Source organism: Accipiter gentilis, chromosome 2, assembly GCF_929443795.1.
Source record: "Accipiter gentilis chromosome 2, bAccGen1.1, whole genome shotgun sequence".
NCBI classification, from domain to species: Eukaryota; Metazoa; Chordata; class Aves; order Accipitriformes; family Accipitridae; genus Astur; species Astur gentilis.
This window is the reverse complement of record NC_064881.1, coordinates 833437-858171: the sequence shown is the minus strand read 5'-3', so window position 1 is coordinate 858171 and position 24735 is coordinate 833437. Positions and strand designations below refer to the sequence as shown.

The window sequence follows — 24735 nt, the reverse complement described above, 5'->3', positions numbered from 1 at the left end:
CGCTGCCCCTGCACCAGGCCGGCGGGGGGGGCATGGGGAGGCACAGCCTAGCTGCTGCACCTCCCAGGTGCTCAGTTAAGAAGTTTTATTTCCTTCAGTAAAGTCAGAAATACAGGTAATTGCTCAGCATTTTCACAAACGATGTGAGAACTGAATATACCCGAGACCTCCGTTACACCGGCTGGCGTTGGCCTAGGCGGGTAAAAACTACTCCAGGATGGGATTACGTGCAGACGACAAACCGGCATAAGGCCCCTCTCCCTAGGAAACCAGGCCAAATACACAGCCTTACTTACTGTCTCCAAACCCAAGACAGACAAGCAACAAACTCGATAAGAGCAGACTTCCAGCTCTGTTGTTGCGACAGCACCTCCTGAGAATGCACGACAGTAACAAAATGTATTTTTGCGTTCTGATGGCTTGGTTACCGGCTCCCCCCCCGCCACCGCACTGTCCTGCATACTCAAAGACGGCTGGGAACACGGTTTGTTTTTCTGTCAAAAAAGGGGAACAGCTGAGGCCTGCAACGCTTTGTGAGACAACTGCAACCCTAACTAAACATAGGCCCTTGGAAAGGCGGGTGTTTCGCGACGTGCGGCTCCCAGGGCGGCTGGGACCTCCGGGGGGAAAGACCTCCGGGGGGAAAAAGACCTCCGCACACCTCCGCGCACCGCGAGTACGGCGCCCGGCCGAGGCCCCGCCCCGCCCCGCCCGTCGCCCCGAGCCGGCCGAGCAGGAAACTCCCGCCGTTGCCTTACAAGGGCAGACGCGGCGCTCCCTCTGCCCCCCGCCCCTGGAATGCGGTGACCCCACCGCGCTGCACCAACGCTCCGGCCCTCCGGGGGGGCGGACGGCACAGAGGCCAAGACCGAAGCCTTGACCTTATCCTTCCGAGGAAGGCAGAGACCCCTGAGAAGGAAGCGTGCCTCACACAGTCGCCCTCGGGACATCCCTGGGCACGGTTTATGCCGCCTCGTGCCGAAGCGACGAGCCTCGTCGCCGCCCCCCCCCCCCCCGCCTCTCCTCGTGGATGGTCTCGCCCGCGCCTTCCTTCCTCTGCGCCGGCTGGGCGGTGGCCGCTGGCTCTCCGGAAGTGCTGTTGCCGTCGTCGTTCCCCGCCGCGCTCGGACCAGGACCCTCTTGCCGCTGCCGCCAGGTGAGGCGGGGCCGCCGCCAGCGCTGGGCGAGGGGGGGGTGGCTCCGGCGACCGCCCGCGGGGCCTGGAGCCGGGGGTAGGCGAGGCGTGCGGCGGGCCGGGGGCAGCGCGCGGCGCCGGGCAGCCTGCGGCGCCGGGCCGGGGGGTCGCTTGCGGCGTTACCTGCCTCGGGGACAGCCCCCCTCGCCTCGCCGCTGCCGGGGCCGGCTGGAGGCGTGCATGGCGCGGGGCCTGCGGCTGTCCCTCAGCGGGGAGCCGCCGTGCGCGGCCGGGGCCGGAGGGCGACACCGGTTTGGGCGGTGGGCCGTTCCCGCGGGCCCAGGCAGCCAGCCGGTCGGAAGGGATCAGCAGCCTCCCGGCCGCATCGAGCCTCTCTAGCCGTTTCCTCGGCGTTACTAGAGCAGGGAAGGGCGAGTCTGAAAGTTCCTGCGGTTGGGAGAGGGTGAGATAGCAGGAGAGGTCGTGAGCCCGTCCTTTCCTGCTTGCTTAGGCCTTGAAATAACCATGGCCGTAACAAAGCTACTGGAGACAGTTCGTGGTGGCTTCCGCTCCCGAACTTGCAGGCAGAGGCTTTCTTGAGCCACAGACGCTAGATTTTGAGGCAAGTCTGGCTCCTGTACAAAAGTTTAGGAAAACTTACTACTGAGGAGTGTATTAAGATTGCTTTCAAGACTAGGTGAGATCGCCTAGGGTACCTTTTTTCAAAGCGTAATCTGCTCTTTATTGAGCTTTGCCACAGATCTGCTGGAGAGTGCCTTGCCCTTATCTCTTCCTGCTAACCACCCAGACTGTGATGGATGCATGGTTGTACCTGGTGCTGTGACCCACTATGTGGACAGAACTTGGGATTTAGTTTTGAGGCTGACTGTTGAATTTGGTGATTGAAAAGAAGGTGACCATTATATCTTAGTTCGTGTGCGGAGACTTTCTTGGGTGTAGGTTGTGGGGTTTTATTGTGTGGTGGGGTTTTGTGTCTGTTTGGTTGTTTTTTTTTTTTTAATTTTGAGTGGTAGGCGTTCACAGTCATTATAAAAGTAATCTTGAAACTTCTGGTCACTGCCTCTAAAGAGAACCAGCTTGCACTGCTGTTAGTGGGTTGTGAAGTTTCATATCTTATTGTCTGGCTCAAGCTCTTTAGTTGCTCAGATTTGTCTCCTCCTAGGGTTTATCTTTTTTCCAGAAGTAAGGAGTATAAGATGACTTTCTATGCTTCTGTAGTTTGATATCCATTGCTATTGCTCGACTAAGCAAATGAATGTACAAGCAGCACAGAGTGGCACAGTGCCATTACTACCTCTCTAGTCTACTGGGTGTAATTTATTGATTTATTTTTTTTAATGTGCATATCTTCCTAAATAAAGGCTATGTTTTCAGAAATATCTTACGGTAAGTCTTACGGGCAAATCTTACATTAGAAGCTTCTTGAATAGCCTGGGCCTTGTTTTGGCAACTGTTCAGTGCATCATAGTATTAAACAACAGAGACTAAACCATGACTTGTCATGACTCGTACTACCTAATGTGAAGTATGTCCACTTTTTATCTACTGAAATTCTTCTATTTTCAGTCTATGCTTATTCTGTTTCAATTATAAAAGCATGATTTATTTTTTTTTAAATAAGTGACCTAGTGGATTTATCAGATTAAATCCTATTTTCTCTAAAATTAGTGGGTCTAGTGCTTGACTCAAATGAGGTTAGTTCTGGCTTGTTACATCATTCACTGTTGTACCCAGAGAGATAACAGTAAGTGAACACTTGGAACTTTTTAAGCATAAATTGATCTCTTTAGCTAACTAGATTGATGTCCTTGTTTCTCTGAACACATTACAATTTATCACCCTCTTTCAAATAGTTTCCCAGAGCTGAGTGCAGCATTTCAGGCATAGCTGCACCAAACTTGGGCTGAAAGGCACCACAATCTTGTGAGACCTAATGCTTCTCTATATGCAGGCTGACAGGTCTCTTGAAGTGAGAGTCATGCCTTCTGTGTTCTGTACGGCTTATTCCCAAGCCTGGTTGAGAGAAACTTAGAAAATAGTAACACAAGCATTGGCATATTTTTCATCTTCTCTAGTACAATATTCTGATATGGCAATCTTCTGAACAGAATTAAAAAGAAAGAGGCTCTCTTCCCACCATGTGTAGCTACAGTTGCCAGTAGTCTGCTTTTGTTACCTCCTTTTGATGAGGATTGAATTGTATGTGAGAGAATTGCAGGTAGTGGCTTGCTGCGAGCACTGTCTTGCAGCATGTGCAAAGTAAACTTTTTAGTTTACTTTGAATAGGCCATATCCTGAAAACTATGAATTATTTCAGAGAACAGTTATTAACAGATATTGTTTGACTCTATTTTGGCTAGTGGAACTTTTAATCAATAATTTAGAGTTTTAACAGTAATTTGCATGAGTCTTTTTACTGAGGTAAGAAAAAGACTGCAGTTATGCACAACCCTTGACTGCAGCTTGAACTGCCTTTATTGTCAGCTGTCTTCATAAATATCTACATGTCAGGAGTCCATATTTATTTGTTGAAGTGTTGTTGGAGGCCAGACATCTCAGATAGCTTGTGGTTAGTGAATGAAATGAAGAGAACTTCAGTGTTGTTGAATGATGCGCAGTTGCATTTCATAGGCTATATTTAGTTTGGGACATAATGGTTTGTTTTATACGTCAGAAGAACGTTGCATATGCATGTAGGATTTAAAAGCGTGGAATTAGCAGGGGAAATCAGCAACGCACTGTAGACGGACTGAGAAGGACGTAATTATGGAATATCCTTTTATGATCCAGATGCTTGGTACAGCATGTCAGGTATCTGATACAAAGCAAGGTAAAATGTCTTTCCTTTTACTTAAAAAAAAAAAAAAAAAAAAAAGGCAAGCTAACTGCTTTTTGCCTGAATATTGGATTAACCATGTAAGGGAGTTACTTCGCTTAATTTTACTCCCTTTTTAAGGATGAATCCAAGTTAGTGACTTAAGCTGTGCTTTTCAGGAGGCTAACAGAAAATACTGTAACTGAGCAAACTATCTGAGAAACAGAACTGTGCTGTGACTCTGATCAGAATTGCATTTCTGACCAGATAATTTTTTTTTAAGTTATAAAATTAATACTTACTGTAAATTTCAAAATGTTGGCATTCTTCAGTCTACAGGTAAAGCTTAAATTTGTTGTCTTTCAGAATACTTGCTGTAGGTGTTTCCTGTAAAATTCAAAATCAAGGATGGAAGGAATCTGGTTTGCATAACACTTGGTTTGGGCATGATAAAGGATTATGGCAGCATGAATTGCTTGCATTAGATAAAACTGAAGTGTAGAGGTGTACAAGACTTCTAGAAACAACATTAAACAGGGTCTACCTTACTTTGATCCAATAGCAATATTGAGGTCTTTGTGTTTGCATTTCAGTGAATGACTCAGCTTTTCGTGTTTGTACTGTCAACTACAGTTGAACACTAAATGAATCTCCCCAGCTAAAAAAGAAGCCATTAACTTGAAAGCCTCACTTCTACCCTGATTATATTAGTGTTATAACATGTAAACTACCATCTTTATTTCTTCCTTTGACAGCTCGAAGGAAACAATGGAATTGGTATGTTTGTGATAATGAAACTGTAAAGATTCTATGAGAATATATAAATGTTTTAAAAGGTTGATAATTTAAAAGAATCTGCAGAGTTTTAGCACTATTATGTCAATAATTCATTTTAAAAAGAGTATCCTTGCATTTGCATATGTATTGTGTAATAGTTCCACTGTGTAAGAGAATAGCAATGTAGTGCTTTTGAACCACATCGGTGTCCTTTTTCTAATGCACACAATCCTCTAGTTGACTTTGAAAGAACTCTAGTAGGAGTTCTTTGGCAGATCTCTCTTCCAGCTCCAGCACGATCCAATGATCTTCACAAAAGCCTTAGGCTTTTGTCAGGGTCATTCTGTGTCCTAAGACCTACTGCTTTTCTAACAGCAGCTATTCTAACAAAATGCTGTTCAGAATCTAAAATACTTTTCTTTTTTTTCCTGTCCAAATATTAGTTTAGCATACTGCTTAATTAATTTAACCACTAGATACTATGCTATGTTAGCAGCCCATATCCTTCTACATGGTAGGTCAACAGTGCCTCCTAAACTGCTAAGTATGTCATCATCTTAATTTGTGGCACATGCAGATAGAGTATTGAATCAGCAATACAAGCACTGTGTGAGTTTCATTTCAAGAACTATGATTTCACTTGTTTTTTTAATGTAGCCTGCTATTGGCCTACAGTGCCAGTCCTTGAATCCTGAAAGACATTATACTTAACAAGTGAAGTCCGAATGAGAAAAAAAAAAAAAAAAAAGTATTGAGCAGGAGCTATTAAAAAAAATGTGCACATTGGGGTATTTGCTTATAAGATGGAATTTGATATTCCTTTATCTCTCCCCCAAGGACTTGTAATCTGATTTAATATGGCTGTCTTGGATGTGTTTCTGTCTCCCTAGAACCAACAGCCAACATGTCTAGCAAAAGGGCAAAGACAAAGACCACCAAGAAGCGCCCTCAGCGTGCCACTTCCAATGTCTTTGCAATGTTTGATCAGTCGCAGATTCAAGAATTCAAGGAGGCCTTCAATATGATCGACCAGAACAGGGATGGCTTCATTGACAAAGAGGACTTGCACGATATGCTTGCCTCCCTTGGTAATGACACTTTTCTGTTTACAGTTGCCAAGCAAATGTGTGCTGTTAAAATAATTGAGTTTGGGCTAGCTTATGAGAGATGTCTTGGTTTGTATTGTGCTATGCAGATTGCTTTTTCTTTTAGTTTGAAAGCTAAAACAAGTATGAATCCCTTTATCTGTAGGAAAGAATCCGACGGATGAATACCTGGATGCCATGATGAATGAGGCTCCAGGCCCCATAAACTTCACTATGTTCCTCACAATGTTTGGTGAGAAGTTAAATGGCACAGACCCAGAAGATGTAATCAGGAATGCTTTTGCTTGCTTTGATGAAGAAGCAACAGGTATGTAGGTAAAATAACAGTGTACATGTGTTATTTCTACTTACCATTAAATAACTTTTTTTTTGTAACAATAAATACTTGTATTCATAGAAGTGGTGATGAATTTTTAAAACCTGAAAATTCTGGTTTCTGCAAACTAAAAATCATGCCTGTGTCCTCATCAGCTGAATTACCTTTTCAAGCACTCTAAAACTTAAAATCCCAAGCGTCTGGCACTTTGGTCTGCTGTTCAAGACAGGAGAAAGTAAAAATTGGCAATCAGGGTCTTAAATTGTTCATAACTTAAAATTCAGCTTCAGGGAAACTTTTGTAAGGGGTATCCTTGTCTTCAAAGCTGTTGTGCTTTTATGAAGAACTTGTTGTCTGTCAGCAACTTGTATCTATGTTCCCTCTGTTAAGCTGCACTTAAAGGGGAAGAAAACGAATACAAGAAAAACCTTGTGTGACTCACAAGAGCCCTGATAGAAGGAATCACAAGTTATATAAGGCTGCTTGTATAATAAACAATGGCAAAAATGTATCCTTTACAACCAGTCTAATAAATCTGAGTTTTATCACTGATCTAAGATGAATTTTAAAATCTTTGAAATATTTCAAACTGCCCTGTGTTTCATGCACTTGTTGAACATTGGTAGTCGAGTTCCATCGTGGTTTTTTTTATTAGTGGTTTTGATTAGGAATGTTCAAGACAAATGGATCCCCTTTGTGTAAAATACATAGTTATCAGAAGGCTCAGTACTACTGGGAGTACAGCCCTGGTGTGGGGATGAAGGTCCAAGATGTATGCTGACAGACTTGTATCTTCTTTGAAACAATGCAGGCAAATCATAAAATGGCCGTTACTTGAAGTAGTGAGACCATGCAGGTTAACTAAGAGGCTTGACTTCATTGAATGCTTGTAATTATTTGGCAATTATAGTAATAGGCTTTAATGACTTTGTTTTCATTTGGCAACAAAGACTGTAGGTCTCTAATTGAAACAATTAAAAGAAAGAAATTGTCATCCATCTATTAGCAGATAAATGTAAAAATTCCTTTTTCTTATGTCCTCTTACATTATGTTCTAGGGTTCATCCAGGAAGACTACCTGCGAGAGCTGCTGACGACAATGGGAGACAGGTTCACAGATGAAGAGGTAGATGAGCTGTACAGAGAGGCACCGATCGACAAAAAGGGGAATTTCAACTACATTGAATTCACACGCATCCTGAAACATGGAGCAAAAGACAAGGATGACTGAGCAAATATCCTGATGCCAGCAGATTCTCTGCTTTACACTTATGTTTATTTTTGAGGGTTTCTTCCTGATAGAACTTGTTGCATGCATTTAGCTTTACAGCTTTTGCCTTTCTCAATGTATTTATCTATTCCAGGCCATTTAGGCACATTTGCACCTGTGTAATCAGACTGGAAGTGGGGAAAATATTGTGAGGAAAGGATATGGGGACAAAGATCCCTGGACTTCACAGTCCAGGAAAATAATCTCAATGTTTCTGGTTTAGCTGGATTTTTACATTTTTGTAATAAATGCCATTTTGAAATAAAGATTGCTATATAGATAAAATACCTCAAATTCTCTTGTGAAGAATGACTTTTCTATTATGCATTTACAAATGCAGGTGTTAGTTGTATTTTACCTGCACTTGCAAATCAAGTTGGAAAACTCATTTTCATAATATTTTGTGCAGTGTCACACAGTTCTGAAATGCTCCTAGCAGTATGTGCTGGTGTCTTCAAAAATGCAGCTGTACAAATATCTCAGGTTTTTGAAGTGCCATCTGACTGGTGTAAGTAGGTAGCCAAAGAATAGTTAAGAAAGATTGTTACAATTGTCTAAGGGCCAGCAGAGAACACTTGGGATTCTTAAGCAGATACCATGTCCAGCTTTTATTTCCTTTTAATTGATAGGGTTTTTTAGCAATGTTTTCATGTCAAAGTTTGCATTCCTGTTTATGCTGGCAGTAAATGGGAATTAGGCATATTTTTCCCCTTCTGCTGAAGTAAGCTTGTGCAAAGGAATCTGTCTCTGAGCTACAGTGTCAGTGCTGGCACTAATTAACAGCAGTACATGGCCAGAAAACCTACATAAAAGCTGCAGAACAGAGCTTTAATTTGCATGTGAGAATGAGAACAAAGTACTTCTGAGAATTAACTTGGTAAAACCCTACACATGCTAAAGTCCCTCTCACTTTTTAAAAGATCATACTTTTTCTTTAGGTATGTAGATAAGATGGCTTTTAAGCAAGCAAGACTCATTCATTCAAAAATAGCTGTACTGATGCTGTGTCTTGAATAACAAGAAAAGAGAAAGGTGGTTCTCTTAGTTCTTTGCATGATCATGTGTCTTACTCTCTTGGCTACTGCAGGCTGAAAAGCATAAGAGCATAATCTTACCTATGTATTTAGCAATTAAAGTGGTGATATCTTATCCAGAAACCATGTCCTGAGCTATTTTGCATGATTTAAAGACCCTGAGGAACAGGACTTCAGCTAAAGGGCTTATAAAAGCTGAGACAGCATATAAGGAGGGTTTGTCTCATGTCCTGTGTGGTAGCACAAAGGCTTGGTTAGGGAGTGGGGACAGGGAACTGTATTAATGTAAGGAAGACATTATTGAGAGAGAAGTTCCAAGTATGTTTGAGTATAACTAATGATGACCTTCCAAGTTCAGGTTTCCCTAGTATCTGTATTGTCATGTAGCAGACCAGTCAACCTGCAAGTGGGTGCAAACCCTTTAACTGCTGGAAGGCTCTGAGACCTATAGACCCAGCCAAGAGACCATATAAGAGCATCAGAGGCATTTTGTAGCTAGGCAGCAAGGAATGTCCAGACAGCTGAGGTTGCGTGCCGAGGGCTGCAGGGATGTGTCATCAGTAATCCACTTCCAAAAATAAAAATAACTTTGGTCACTGAAACAGCTTAAGATTCTGATGACTTGGTCTTGCATTTGCAGTCAAAATCTTGGAACCGAATCTTTTCTCCCTTGGGGTTCATATATAATGGTCTCCAAGCTCCACACTAGACTAAGCTTATGATGAAAAACTATTTTCATAGGCTGAAAATGCACACATGTAATGGTCTTACATCTACAGTGATGCATAATGCCCTGTGAAGCATGACTGAAAAGCAGTGATTTATTTTACATGACCCATTTACCCTGTTCTAAGGCTACATAGGCAAAGGTCAAATTGAAGCCAAAAAGCTGTTGCAGCTGCATGAGAAACCTCCAAAGAGGACTGTGTTTGTGTGAAGTGCTGCCAGTATATGCTTGCCTGCTGCATTTTTTCCCCCCTCCTCTGACTGTTGCTAGAGATACTGGTAACATGCAGCATTTTAACCACTTGGGATACACTCATTTCTACTCTTTACAATGCATTTACACAAATAAAACTCTTTTATCATGCAGTCATCAGATGACTGAAGCACTATACAACATGAAGTCAGCTTAATACACTAGCTCAGCAGCTAGCTGATGTCACAGAGGTGGTGTTCGTACACTCTGAAGTAAGGATCTGTTTCACTGCTGCCCTAAGAACTATCTTTAGATCACTTGTTTCTAGGATCACTATGATACGTTGAGAAACAAAATGTAACACAGGGGCCCCATCCTGGCACAGGACATCAGTAACAATATGCCTTGTGTCCTGCCCACTGCATTTGTTCCAAAAGCTGGGAAATAGCTGAAATCTTGTCATCACGTTTCTCGTGTCTGTGGCCTTTTCTTGTCAGGAACATTACTAACCTATTATTTGGTATATTCCTGGGGAGTTTCAAATGGCAACAAATAGCTCTTTTACCGAAGGCATTCAGACAACGTAAATCCAAATGACAGGTGAGTAACAATCAAAGTAGAGTCAGGAACATTTTAGGTATCAGCAGTTAATCTGCCATCGGCATTGCCTGTGTATCCATGTTCCTATTCTGGCTTGCTTACTTAATTTTTCAAACTCTACTGTCATTTTTAGATAATGTCCTCCTTCAGAAAAGTGATTTAGGATGACAGTAACTCAGAAACAGTATTACAGAAGCCAGGAACAATATAGAGAAAAAAGAAATCAGTAAATGCCTCTCAAAGTGCAGCTTAAAAGTAAGTTATGAAATTCTGAAAAGCAATACTGGAGAAAAAACAACAAATGCCAACGTTTTTGTTGTGCTCTGAGTAGCAACTCCATAGACCAATCAGTGTTTTCCCAAACTTTTGATATATTAGATGGAAAACTTTTCATCTCTAAAAAAAAAAGGGGGGGGCAGCACATGGCTGCTTTTGCTATTTTCCTCTGCAGCCCATGAGCTTGTACACACATTGGTCCCTGTTCCCTGGGACCACTTGTTCTGGGTAGGAGCGAGCTCAGTTGCTGTGGGCAGACAAAGCAGGCAGGCTGCTGTGGTAGCACACCCTTTGGGAATCCCCACGCCAGACCTTGAAAAAAGTAACTTGTATTGCAAATTTCACCAATGCAGAAAAAATACTGCCAAGGAGTGTTTTCAGACCAAATGTGTGATATTCCCTAGAGAACAGGTCATACATAATAGACATTGCATCACAGGGCTTAAGGGGTCATGCAGTTTGTAGGAATGTGATAAATCTAAGGGAGATGTTTACATGTTTCTCGGAAGCATGTAATTTAACAGAAGGGCAGGAAATCAAACTGCCTCCTGCAAAATCCCAACAGCTTGCTGCATGCAGACTCCTCTGTCATGCAGCTGTGATTCAGTCCCTTAGTAAACCAGCCTTGCACTTTGACAAAGCTTGGGAGTCAGTTACAGGCTTAGGCAGGTCAAGACTAACTTTAATACGTGTGCCTAAAGGAGCAGATGGTGTGTGACAGCAGTATTCATTTTAGCATTCTTGTAAACTGCCACTGCTCAATTTTGCAAGGTTTATTTAATCCTTAATTTGTAATTTTCTCACTTTGACTATTTTAGGGTATCAGTGAGTACAACCTCACTAAATATTGAACTATGTTTTGTTTTGGTTTTTTCCTTACTAATGTTGTGGGCATAACTCCTTGAGAATTAAAAGACTGCATTTCACAATGATTTCCAGCCTCTGTCTAGCATATTCAAGTGAGTGGGTGTAAAACAAGGCCTGCAAGCCCTGTCTTAGTATTTGCTAAAATAGAGCTGGCATCAGACATAAGTAACTTGAGCCTTGACTTAGCATCATATCTAGCAGACACTTTTTTTTCCTCTGTTGAATTATTCTTCCTTAATTGTGCGCTAACCATCTCTAATGCAATAGGCTTTATACTGGCAAGATACTACCACCCCACAAGAAGCATGTTGATTTTGAAATTGCTCCACCAGCCAACCAAAATTCTATAGCTACAACTAATAAGAAAACTGATAACAGCTTACTTTTTATGTCAAGCGCCTGATGAAATACACTCCTCCTTGTTTTCTGGTTATGTTTTAAAATACTATTTTAGGCCTTCGGCCAGGCACTGAGCACATTTAATTTCCTTCCTTATTTGTACATACATTGTCAGATAGATACAAATGCTAACTTAACATGTGAGGAGAGGGCACGTATGTATGTCCTTAGCTTTAGCAGAATTAATTACATGTGTTTGAAAGACTGGAGGCCTCACTCTCTTCTTACTAAGAATACCTTATCAACACTTATTTTTGCATTTCATTTATAAACATTGTGGAATCATGGTGTCTGGCAATATTTCTGTTTAAAACTAGTGCAAAAAGGGGAGAAAAACTCACTAAGATTTGGCTAGAATTATTCTAATTGACCATCTGGGATAAAAAACAAGTGATGGACATACAGCACAAGTGGCAGTACCATGACTTCTTTATGATAGAGAACAGGTAGCAAGGGACAAAACCCCAGCAGATATCAACAGCCCAAGATGTACTTTTCAACATTTTTTATTTTTTTTAATTTGTGTTCTTCATATACGAAGGACTTTGGACTTGGGAATGCAAGGAGCACCTTGTCTGCTGAGTCCAGTTCCTGTCAAACACGTTCCAGTGCCCATTCATACAGTGATTGAGCTGCAGATTTAAATAATTATATCGGGGGGGGTTGTTTTCTCTTGTTTTACAACACTTCAGAGACTGACTTTATTTTACTTATGTACCATTACATTTCTCTGCTTTGTCCTTGGCCCTGGCGTATCATTGTCATACAACGCTCTACAGAAGTTGTGTTCTCACCTTTTCCTCAGCTATGCACACTGGAAGTTACCAGAAAGTCAAAACAGAGCTATTTCTCATTTTCAGTGTGGAGAAAGAATATATCTTCCTTCTATGGGCTCCAGTACATTCTCTGAGAGCCTTTATTTTTCATGCATCAGCATCTACATTGTGGCAGGGAACAACTGGGAAAGCAGTAACATACCATTTTTATTCAAGGTCTTTGAATGAGAACAAGAATACCCTGCAGCTGGTGAGAAGTCTTGCTCTGAGGCCTTCCAAGAGACCCAGGAGAAGACATGTATTCAGAATCCCTTCTTTCACTCACAACTTCTCAAACATTTTCTCTTTAGATCACAGTGCTATAACTATTTTTGGAAAAATTCCAGAACTACTCTGGGACACTCCCAGCATCACAAAAAGAATGACTGTCACTCTGATACAGCACTGCACTTGAGATAGCAGATACCAGCTGGAATCAGGGAAGAAGGGATGGAAAGGCAGAAGGATGAGCCAAAATACTAGGTGAAGCAACTGGCAGTCAAAATGCTTTTGTTAAATGACTTAGACTTTTGATCTAGGAATGACTTAGAACAAAATTTGGAAATACTTGATTGTGCTGTCAATATTTAACCTCTGCAAGTAGCATTTGCTACTTTTGTTGAACAGTGATAACATGCTCAGAAAAAATGTCCTAATTGGCAAAACCTTCCATCCGACTTTCACACATTTTTAATTCTTAATTCAATGTGAAAATCACAAATATGCTTTTTCATCTAGTCTCTCTTTTTAGATTCTTTTGCTTGTGTCCCATGTGTATCCTCAGTCTTACTTCTATGATAACCAAGGGTTATGGAATAGCTTCTGTACGAGAAAAATTACTTAAGTGGGACTCTTTGCTACAGCTGACAGAACATGCAAGAGCTCTTTAGAAGCAAAAGTAACACACAAGAGGTGGACACATAATTCAGCCTTAGCATTTCTTCCAGTGCAAAGTCTAGAGCTTCGAATAAAAATAGGAATAGGTAGGTTCAAAATTAGTAAGGTGAATTTCTTCATGTAACAAATAGCAACCTTGCAAAGGAATAAAAAAATACCTGCAAAGGATATCACGGATGCTAAATTTACATCAATTCAAGGATTACATATTAGGCAAGCTCATGACAGAAGTTAATCATAGGTTACTAAAATCCACATCTGGCTCAGGGCGTTTTAGCCCTCCATGAGCTAAACATAGTAGAGATTGGGAGAGGATTCTGGGAAGATATCATAGGCTCCCCTGATTATTCTTCTTCCCTAAATACCTGCATATGGCCACTGCTGCTGCTCTCCCCTTAAGACTAGGCTAAAAGCACCCAGTGTACTCTCTCCACCAAAAAGAAGAGAAAGTATAGAAAAAGATATTTTTAAAAAACCTGATGATCCCAAATTAAAGAAAAAAACCCCAAATGATAAAACCCTCCAGAGACCTGGTAGGGGACACCTCACCGCATCTATTATTTGTTGAAGGCATCCAAGGAACCCGTAGGCACATCCCACTGGTGCTTCACCTAGAAATGCAAGCAGCAGTAAGAGGACACAGGTGCTGGGCTTCCCCTTCCCCACTGTCAAGACCAATTCTGACTTGCTGAAAAGTCAGGGTGAGACTTGGACAATCTCATTTAACCCCAGCCTTGGGGTTCTCACGTTCTTAGGAGGCAGCAAGATTTGAATGTTGAGCAAAACTCCAGCCTGAGCAATCCTGACAGACTTGCTCTGCTCCTCACTGTTGTGTATGGCCAAATGCAGGCGCTGGGGATGATCCTGGTATTTTTTATGGCCTTGCAGCAAGCAAGCGGTACACCGTGACCGCAAACAAGCAGACCAGTCCCCTGGCCCCAACCTGTTAAGCACAGTTGCCTTTGTGGAGCAGACAGCACAGACACAGTCTGTGGGAACAGCAGCTCACCAAAGGATGTCCAAGCCTTTGCTCCCTGCCTTCCACATCCAGAATACACATCTCTTTACAGCTAGGGCACACTGGACTAGGCAGACTTTTACTGTGAGCCAATGCAGCTGTTCCTGTAACATTAATGAGACTCATAAAGAAACATCATATGACACGGACTGATTCTGCTTCATTAAGCAACCAAGTAATCACAAATATTTGCACTGTCATCGTAATTCATCAGAGTTGGGGAAATGGAGAGAACTAAATGAATGGAGGGAAAAGGCTTAGCGTAAATTGCTTGCTGTCTATAACAGCCTTAGAACTTAAGTATGAAAGAGATACTTTTGAAGACTTTTAGACAATCCAAAGAAAACAAACCTAGGAAAACATTTCAACAGCACCGAAGTATTTGAGTGTTTTAGATGGAAAGGAAAGGGAAATTTTATACATTTTGCTTAAAAAGTTTTTTTCTTAAACAAGACTGACATAAATGAGAAAGAAGGTGGGAGTAATGAAGGAAAAAGTAGTAGAAGAAAACTGAAGAGTTAAGCATTTTTTAAAAAAATCATGTATCAGAATAGATACATTAATTCCTATTCTGCATGGCTTATGCAGGAAATTATGTGGTACTGAGAAATAAAAGACATTTTTGGCATACATTCTTGGCTGTGGTAGTGCAAGCATTTTTCCCCAGCCCACAAACCAAACGCTGTATAAAACTGAAGCTCATCACTGGCTGGCACCCTTTGGTGGTACAGCACCACCGGCTACCCCAGCACCCTTCCAGTGCACAGCCAGCCCCACAGCTCCCTGGCCCCACATGCTCTCGGAGCAGCTGGCCAGCACACAGGGCAGCAGGGAGGGCGCGCTCTCCCTGCAGAGCGGTTGCAGAAATGCTTCACTCTGGACATACTTGGCACTGTGTGGTGGCAAAAGTCTGGATGAACCACTTGGAAGCAGAGTTACTCATTCAACCTCAGGCTTCCCGGAACAAGCTCTCCCTAGAATGTGCCTGGACTGTTTTTTTAGACAAGCCCAAAGGCCGCCTTCAAGACCAGGCCTGCTGTCCCATCAGATAGGGATCTGCAAGCACAGCTATCCCTGGAGCCAGGGAGTACCATCAGAGTGCATGGAAGCCTGCCTACTCAAGAAAGGGGCCTGCACACTCAAGAAACAGCCCATGGTTTCACTGTACTCTCAGAAAGAGTCTGTAAGGCAGCAGGAAATGGGATTACTGCCACAGTCTTCTCCAGCATCAGCCAGGGATGCACAGTCACAGTGAACTAAGCACTGTTCAGGGCTGTGGGCAGCTCATGGGTACCATCCTCAAGCAGCATCCTCTCCAGAGGGAGGTTTAAACAGCAGAAACAAATTCCTGTTCACCTGAGAGATCACCACAACACATCTTCTTACTTAAAAGCTGAAGCACAAGCTAATACATTCACCAAAAAAAGTCCTTTTCCTTTACTTTTCTTTTTAAGATTCATGTCAATGAGTAAAAAAATATTCTGCAAATATTATAAGAGGCAAAACAAATCCCTTTTTTCCCCTTTAAATATCCTTAGTGCTATCATGAATGCTGGAATCAAGTAAAATTGAACCATTTGTAAAAGTGTTATATAGGTTTACATCGCACAGAAATTGGTCTGCTTGCCTTGCCATTATGATGCAACAAATTGGAGACAGAAGCTTTGAGAAACAGACACAGACAGACAGAAGATTTCATCAGTAAGAACTGATCTCATGCTGGGCAAGTAATATTACTGTACCTCTTCTCACATCTTTGAAAGTTAAACACTGGGAACAACATACGCGGTGGCAGGTTTCATATTACACCTTTTTAATAGCATGAAAAACAATATAATAGAGAGTAACATGTTTGCAGCAGTGGTTCAATTTAAAATAACTGATGAAAGCATTTTAAATTAAGATATCAAGTGACTATTTTCATAATTAAACACACAATTCAGTTGTTCAAGATTGTCACAGAGTATTTTAATAACTCTATTACTATCTCGGTGTTTCTACTCCTTTTCTGCCCACTCACACTTTGCATGTAATTATCCTGAAACTATGTGCCATGTCTAATAAGTACAGAGGATTTTTCCCCAAAACTTTTTCATGAGCATGCTCTCAATTCAGCAAAGTTTAATATTTTTTCCCATTGCATTTTGAGGCAAATTTTAGAAGACCAATGTTAAAATTCATCAGGGAAGTATTCTTATAAGCTAATTAGGCCAAATTCTCAGACCTCATGAAACAACTTCTAATTGGAAGGGAGGGCAGGGAAAGAAAGTTGGGCCTTTTAGCGGTTGAAGTGTCTCACTTCAAATCTGGGACTGCAATTTCTATATTATGTATTAACTTCAGTATGTACAGTGCCTAAATGTACATTTACAAATGTAATTGGTAATTTCAGCAAAAGCCTGTTCATCTATTTTCCCCCTTTTTTCCTTAAGTTATTATTTACCAAGATACTGACTGTACACCAATGAAACTGATAACAGGTAGGAAAGGAGGTAAAAAAATGATGATGAACTGACAGTGCAGCTTTCCCATCTGACAATATTTCAGAGTCTTCTTGTGTACTAAATGACAGCTTCTTGAGGCCCAAGTAATTTATACAGGACTTCAGTATGCAAAACGTGAATGAGCATTCCATTTAGAAAAATTTCAGAAACGTGGAAGCAGTCATAACTAAAACCAAACAGCTTTAGTCATTTCAGACCCCATCCTCAGGGGAGCACTACAAAGAGCTCGTACGCCAACTTCTTTGAGGCCCTTACATTAGTAAATTAAGAAACTTTGCACTGCTTTCATCAAGAAAAAATAAGCAAGAATAACTCCTCCGAGGGGTCTTGTAATCTATGGCCGCAGGAAGTGTTAACTCTTGGTCGTGCGGGAGCACACGTGTAGCAGAGTTGAAGATGCAAACCGGAATTTTTCTGATCCCTTAAGCGAAACATGAGGAAGACTGAATGCAAGGATAACACCTTACACTTAACTCAGGCAGTATGTTACCAAGTGTTCGGGCTTCATTTACCTCACTGCTATGACGCCATGAACCTGTGAACTCGGCGGTCGCCAGCTGAGGCTTGTTTTTAAGGCAGCTCGGCTTTATCCTTCCTCACCAGCTTTTCTGGGCTCTCCCCCGCCCAGCACGGTCGTCCCCCCCCGCCTCCCCAACCTCAGGGCCTGCCCCCGGCGCGGCAGCCGCCAGCGGGACTCCCTCTCTTCCCGCTGCCCGGCACCTGCAGGCGGCGCCCGGGGCCCAGCACCGGCCGGCGGCGGCGGCTTCCCCCGGGCTGCGCCAATGCTGCCGGAGGAGGGGGGAGAATCGGTTGTCGTGAACGTCCTGAACCAGCCGCCCCGAGGAGGGAAGGGGCTGCGGTCGTTCGGGGAAAGGAAAGCCTCTCTGCCGTTTCGCTGCCCTCCGCCGCTTTTCCCGCCGCCACCCGCTGTCGGCCCGCCGCTCGTCCCTCACCCGCCGGTGGGGAGGGCGATGGTTTCTCCGGGAAGGAGCGGGATTGCCGCCGCCGCTTACCTGCTTTCCGCCTCTGCCGGGTACCGGGTCCCCGCAGCGACCGTTGGGGTGAGGCTGGGAGGGTCCGGGTGCTGCCAGTGGGGAGGTGTTTGGGGGCGGGAACGGGCTGTGGAGAGTGTGACCGTTGGTGGCAGCCGTTGGGGCAGATGCTGCTGAGGAGAAGCGATGGCGCCGGGCCGGCCCCCGCCGGCGGTTGAGGCTGAGGCTCCGGCAGTCACGTCCGTGGCTCAGCTCATGCCAATAAGTTCTGCCCGACCTCCATTTATTTTTACGCATTTAATTTTACCCGAAATACACTACAGGTCTGCCGTACCTGAAGGCCAAGCTCTGCTGCCTACTCCTTTAATCAAAAAGGGAAAGCAAGCAACTGCCGGAGCCTCAGCCTAAACCGTCGGCGAGGTCGAAGGGCCAGCGCCGAGCTTCGAGCATGGGGTGAAAGCCAAAAGCGGCTGTGTGTAGGCTTAGCGACAGGTAAATTAAGTGACAGTGGTAGCAATGAAATGGACCAAAGCGTGGCCATTGCTCTGCGTTGTTCAGACCCAAACTCGCCGGAGTGTTACAGGTGAAGATACCTTTTTCTGAGCAGTTTCTGTAGGGAGACAAGCAAAAGCAGTGCAAGTTGGTTGCTTTCCCTTTTTGATTAAAGGAGTAGGCAGCCGAGTTTGGCTTTCAGGTATGGCAGACCTGTAGTATATTTCGGGTAAAATTAAATGCATAAAAGTAAATGGAGGTCAGGCAGAACTTATTGGTATGAACAGAAATATAGCTTGCACAATTTTCCCCTAGTTTTAGGGTGGTTTAAATAATGCAAGGCAAGGCGAGAGACCCATCATTATACAAAATAGCAACTACTTATCACTGTCAGGTGTCAAGTATCGCTGCTTTAGAGATTGCTCAGGTGAACTGAGTTGTGTTTTTCCTTCCTGCACTACGTAATATTACACACAGTTATTGTGTGTCTATATCCATACAGAGCTCTTTCACAGGTTTAATGACGGTTCTCAAAACCTAGCTTTGCTCTTTTAGACTTGAGACCAGTCTGAGTTCCCAACTTGCAGGTGCATGTATCAAGAAGGAATCCAGACAAAAGCTGTCCCTTTGAAGAGTGAAATTCCAGTTTAACTTATGTCTTCTTTTAGTGATTATTTTTTTTTAGGAGTCTGCCTTTCATTTGTTTGTATTTTCTGCTTCTCTTCTTCCCTTGTTGGTTAGGGAAATATGTTCTGATGAAAGGAAATGGAAGTGTGTTAGAGGTGTTTTCTATCGGTGAACTTTAACGTTAAACCTTAGTACAGTTTTTTTTAAGTCCTAGCTCTGATCTTACTGTATTTACCATATTTACTTCTCTCCATAGTGTCCAAAAATCAACATGTCCAGCAAAAAGGCAAAGACAAAGACCACCAAGAAGCGCCCTCAGCGTGCCACTTCCAATGTCTTTGCAATGTTTGATCAGTCGCAGATTCAAGAATTCAAGGAGGCCTTCAATATGATCGACCAGAACAGGGATGGCTTCATTGACAAAGAGGACTTGCACGATATGCTTGCCTCCCTTGGTAATGACACTTTTCTGTTTACAGTTGCCAAGCAAATGTGTGCTGTTAAAATAATTGAGTTTGGGCTAGCTTATGAGAGATGTCTTGGTTTGTATTGTGCTATGCAGATTGCTTTTTCTTTTAGTTTGAAAGCTAAAACAAGTATGAATCCCTTTATCTGTAGGAAAGAATCCGACGGATGAATACCTGGATGCCATGATGAATGAGGCTCCAGGCCCCATAAACTTCACTATGTTCCTCACAATGTTTGGTGAGAAGTTAAATGGCACAGACCCAGAAGATGTAATCAGGAATGCTTTTGCTTGCTTTGATGAAGAAGCAACAGGTACATGGGTGAAACTCAACTGCTTGTGGAGGCAGGGGAGTTGCTTTTATGTTGTTTATTTGGGTTTCTAAATAGTATGCTGATTTTTGAACCTTTATAAATGAAGTATGACAGTAATTGTAACTGGCATATTCTACCAAGTAATGAGAATTTGACTTATTACTGAGAGTAGAAACTGGCTGTTCTGTGTGAGTACTGAGAACTAGTAGTAATGTTGTTCTGTGGGGCTTTGAAGAAGAGTGTTTTAACTGGGCAGCGTGTATGTTCCTCAAACTGCAAAATAAGATGCGTTTTCTCTAAGATGAGGACTTCAAATTGATGATACGTGATTCTCTATGGCATTGAAAAGGCTACAGATGTGAAATCTGTAATACAACTGAGTTTGTCTTCTACCTGCAGTACATCTGAGATGTATCTGAATTCTTTGCTGTTTTTAATATTTCAAGACAAGTTGTCCAGACTACATAAAGTCTTTTGAACCCTTATCTTGCTTAGTGTATGTTATGGCTCTGATGACAAATGCCAGGTGTCATGCCCTCACCCGCAGCTCAGTTTGTTTTCAGGTTGCAGGAAGGGCTGTAGCCTTGATGATCTATAGATAAAAACTGGGTGGGGTCTAGAAGACAAATTACAGATTGGACTGACTTGCATAGCAAGATGGGGGAAAAGAGGAAAACACAGAGCTGAGTTTTACTGTACTAGGCTTTCAAGATTGCACCTATAATCTTGAGGTTAGAGTTTATGCTTTTATTTACTTATTCATGTAGGCTAAGATTCCGGAGAAGTGTGTAGCAACCAGGGATGAATCCTTAGGGCAGTTCTGCAGAATTACAGAATATCAGCGCTTTGACTTTTTGTGAACACGTATTTCTAGTGCATGTTGAAATTATGTAGCCTCTGTACTCGAGATGTCACTGCACCTATAAATTTTCTCACAACTGGCCACCACAATATTTCAATCTAACCTGTGGATATGTGCTCTGAACTTTTCAAAGGATTTATTCCATTTCAAACAGCTATTTTCAGTCTGTGTATTTTTAGCACCTTTTGCCTTTTCAAAGAGCATTCCCTTCCTGCTGAGGTGTAGGTAAACAGGCTTTCTGTTGGTAAGGCCTTTTCAAATGTTAATTGACTTCCTCCCTCTCAAGGGAAATCTCTTTACCATCTCCTAGAGAAGGAAGTTTTGTTAGTAGGTTAATTATTTTCTCTCCACAGGTAGCCTGACTCACTGTACTACAGGGTTTTTTTTTGTGTGCACCAAAACAAGAGCCTGGGAATTACGATATAAAGAAAATGATTGTGCTACCAGTTCTTTTGAACAGTAACCTTTTACGTCTACGTAAACAATAAGTTACTAGTTCAGGCCTCCATGTACTGATAAGATTGATTTTATTATCTTTCATCTCTGTGTGGTAAATGTTTTAGTCTAAGTCCTAGGATGATTTGAGGATAATGGTTCCACAGTCTCTTTTGTGCCTTATGCCATCCTCAAATTTTAACCAGGAAACATATGAGATAGTTATGCTGTTTTATTGATTTTTTGATTCATAATAGTCAAAATGCAGTCTTCAAAATAATGTATGATGTATTTGTAGAACCCATGTTATGTGTGCCTTTTATTAATTCTATTTTCAGATTTGGCTTCTGATCAGTTTGTTCCTTTTAAAAATGAACTAAATCATCTCCAGCTGTTAAACCTTTTTATTTTTTTCTTTTTTTTTTTTCACTTCATGATCTCCACATGCATGTGTTTTATGGGCCTGATTTTCTAGCTTTACATCAGTGTACCTCTTTTGAAAGAGAATAATACAAATCAGATCCTCCTGGTGAGGATAAAGTAATTGAGGTTTTTTGTTTTTGTTTTTTTAACTTATATTTTCTGTATTGCTGATCTAGTTGGGTATGTTGCTTCAGTGTTACTATTGTATGTAGTACTATGAAATTAGTATAAAAGTTGTATCTGTCTACTTTTGGTATATTTTCTGCTCTTTGATCTTGCATTGTCATCTGTTTTGTGCTGTCTGCCATGGGGTGAATCTTAAATTTTGTTTCATTAATTTGTTACTCTCTATCTACACTGAAGCTCTGTGTGAGGGAGTGTGGGAGTACTGTTTGCTTTACAATTCAGTGCTGCTAAAACATTTAGTGTATTCCTAGTCTGGCAATTTAGGTCAGTGTTTAAACACCTAGCTGTTCAAACAGAAGCAATTAAGTCCTTGAGGCTAAATATGTCATCTCTCATTACTACTTCGTCTCTGTAGAACTGCAGAAATAGAAAGCCTATTCTGTTTAGCTGGTTTTTCCCCTTCTTTACACACATCTGCAAAGAGGCAACTCCAAAATTTGACCAGATTAAGATGGGCCTGGCTATCTGAACTTTCTCCCTTTTTTTTAAAGTAGAACATTGCTGTTAGCCTTCTTCATCTGGAGTCAGTGGTCAAGGGCTTGTCTACACTGTGATATGATGCTGTTTTGATTAGCATATGTTGAAACACGTGGTTTTTTCCCTTCCCCACACCATATACCAACCCTATGATAATGTCATGCTCACTGACTGCCTTTTGGTCCCCTGATTCCATTTGGCTTTGTCTCTTTAATGAATTCTGTTTGCTTAAGTTATTCAACTCTCTTTCCAAAGCAAAACTTTTTTTTTTATCACATTCTACCTGAATCTACATCAGTTGATGTGGGTGTCTCCTTATGCTTTCCAGCTGTTCTACACAGTTTTTATATTTATTTTTTTTTAACATACTTCTGCCTCCTCTGGTTTATTGATATTTCTCCAACTAAAGTTCAATAACCAATTTCTTTCTCAAGTGAAGCAACTATTGTGCATTTAAAGGCATGGTAGGTCTTATTTCAACATTAAGCGGTTTCTGCATTCTTCTGTTTACCATTTGTTGTGTGGATTCCTTTTTTCATCTCTAAACTTTCCTGCAATTATTTGGCAACAGGTGGTTCTACCCATCTATTGAAATTGAATTAATAGAACATACCTGGCAGCTGCTCATTTTTATATCTTTGTTAATTTCCTCCAAAATCTTCTGCTAATATTTTAGCATAAAATAAATAACTTTATATATCCTACCTCTTTTTTACTATCATCTCCCCCTCTACCTCTCCACAGTAAACATTATTCCTCCCTCCTGAGTTAACTTGCTCAATCCTGTCTGAAAGTCTTTTCTGTTATAAACTCTTTCCCTGGACGCTTGCCAGCAGTTCACTGTATCCATGTAAACCACCTCCAGCAACAGTATTGTGCAGCAGTGAAGAGCCAACCAGTGGTTATTTAGTCCCCAGAGGAAACTAGCTTATAGAGGATGCGCAAATATATACAATTAAGTAAAAAAATATATAATTCAATTAAGAGAACAGCTTGTGTAATGAAGACTAGCAGTGACAGGAACTTGTTTTTCCACTTTTAGCTGTTGAAGATCAGTAGATGGAAATAGGTGTTACTAGATCCCAGCAGATCAGGCCCTCTTTTCAAAAATCTGTATGAAATGTATCAAACTTCCCCCCCTCTTTCCCTTTGTATTCAAGGAGTTTCTTTAGAGTTTAATTAAGAAAGTATTTTGGGCTCGTGGTGCAAATGCATATATTATATGCTGTATTAGTTAATTGCATGTCTGTTGGTGTGCCTGTCTTACTGCTTTTGAAGACTCAGCTCAGGAACGGCTTCCCTTTTGTGTTTCTCTCTATACGCCTCATTCTAGGGTTCATCCAGGAAGACTACGTGCGAGAGCTGCTGACGACAATGGGAGACAGGTTCACAGATGAAGAGGTAGATGAGCTGTACAGAGAGGCACCGATCGACAACAAGGGGAATTTCAACTACATTGAATTCACACGCATCCTGAAACATGGAGCAAAAGACAAGGATGACTGAGCAAATCCCTGGATACCGGCAGATAGTGGGGGGTTTTCCCCCATTAATTTTATTTCTTGGAATCTGTTTTTTCTCTTTTTTCTTGTTGGGACCTTTTGCATACACTTTTTGCATTCCAACTTTTTCCTCTGTGGACTCTGGGGCTGCTCAAGCATACCTGCACCTTTAATAAGACTGGATGGAAATGGCAGGGAGAGAGGACAGCTTACAGTGATAGAGGTTTAGGGAAAAAGATCAGTGAGTGTGGAGGCCCAGGTAAAAGTGTCAGTGCTACTCATCCTAGCTAGATTAATTTTACATTTTTAATGGTAACTTTTCAAATAAAACACTGCTATATTAAGTACATCATTAAAATTTTCATGCAAGAAGTGGAGTGTTTATCTAATCATATCTGAAAATATTCTTGCAACTGTATGCAGTCATGTTATTGCCTATTTTTGCCTTAAAAATGAAGCGTAAGTCATTTAAACATACTGCTGTTTGTACTTCACCGACTGAGTACTTCACTTACTACTGTGAGCATATACAATGAAGAAATTCCCATGCCTTGAATTCTAGTACCTTGTAAATGAATGATTTCTGTCTAAGTCTTGTACATTAAACATTTTAAATCATGTGGATGTCATTGAGGGAGTATTTTACCACCTTAGCACCTTTATTTCTGGACTGAGTACACTATTAATACTGCTTTTTAAAAACTTACATGGTAAATCGTAGTGTTTTCTTAAAAAAAGATAGAATGTGTGAGTAGAATGCTTGAGTGATGCCTCTTACCAGATCTGCAGGACTGACAATGTAGAATTCATTACATTTCATTGCAACCATTTGTTTTTTTCTTTCTTTTCCCATCTTTTTTCAAAGTGCAGTGAGAATGGGGCTGGATGAAGAAGGAGGGTGTGCTGTCTCTGTCCTTTTTGTTTTCTATCTGAAAATGTTATTCTTGCTTTCCAAATGAAACCATATACAATACATTTTGAAGAGCTGCTGGTGAGAGTGGTGCTTTGGGTGTGTGAGAAGGCAGCAATCCTTTTGTTCCATTTCTTGTAATTATATCCTCTAGTTCTTGCAATATGGAATGCATAGCAGATTTGCTACAGTACTCTGAAGCAACTTTGCCATAATCTGAATACTTGTGGTTCTGTTTTTTTGGCCTTGAGAGAAAGGGTGATCTGCTTTTGTCACTTCT

At 41.7% G+C, this 24735-nt stretch overlaps 2 protein-coding genes across 4 annotated transcripts; both read left to right on the top strand.

Moving 5' to 3' along the window:
• The first annotated feature begins 997 nt into the window (after positions 1 to 997).
• On the top strand, positions 998 to 11201 carry LOC126047346 (myosin regulatory light chain 2, smooth muscle minor isoform). Of its 3 annotated transcripts, XM_049820876.1 has the most exons (5): positions 1063 to 1156; positions 4727 to 4748; positions 5639 to 5836; positions 6000 to 6161; positions 7229 to 11201. In XM_049820876.1, exons 3-5 carry the CDS (start codon positions 5653 to 5655, stop codon positions 7399 to 7401), a joined length of 519 nt encoding a protein of 172 aa, XP_049676833.1. In that variant the 5' UTR covers positions 1063 to 1156; positions 4727 to 4748; positions 5639 to 5652; the 3' UTR covers positions 7402 to 11201. The 3 variants fall into 3 exon arrangements, with proteins under 3 accessions (XP_049676851.1, XP_049676833.1, XP_049676842.1); XM_049820894.1 differs by lacking the exon at positions 4727 to 4748 and having other exon boundaries at positions 998 to 1156; XM_049820885.1 differs by lacking the exons at positions 1063 to 1156; positions 4727 to 4748 and adding an exon at positions 3885 to 3986.
• Positions 11202 to 17509: 6308 nt separating this feature from the next.
• LOC126047343 (myosin regulatory light chain 2, smooth muscle minor isoform-like) lies at positions 17510 to 24163 on the top strand. The gene is made up of 4 exons (XM_049820862.1): positions 17510 to 17830; positions 19137 to 19335; positions 19499 to 19660; positions 23377 to 24163. Exons 1-4 carry the CDS (start codon positions 17552 to 17554, stop codon positions 23547 to 23549), a joined length of 813 nt encoding a protein of 270 aa, XP_049676819.1. The 5' UTR covers positions 17510 to 17551; the 3' UTR covers positions 23550 to 24163.
• Positions 24164 to 24735: the final 572 nt, after the last annotated feature.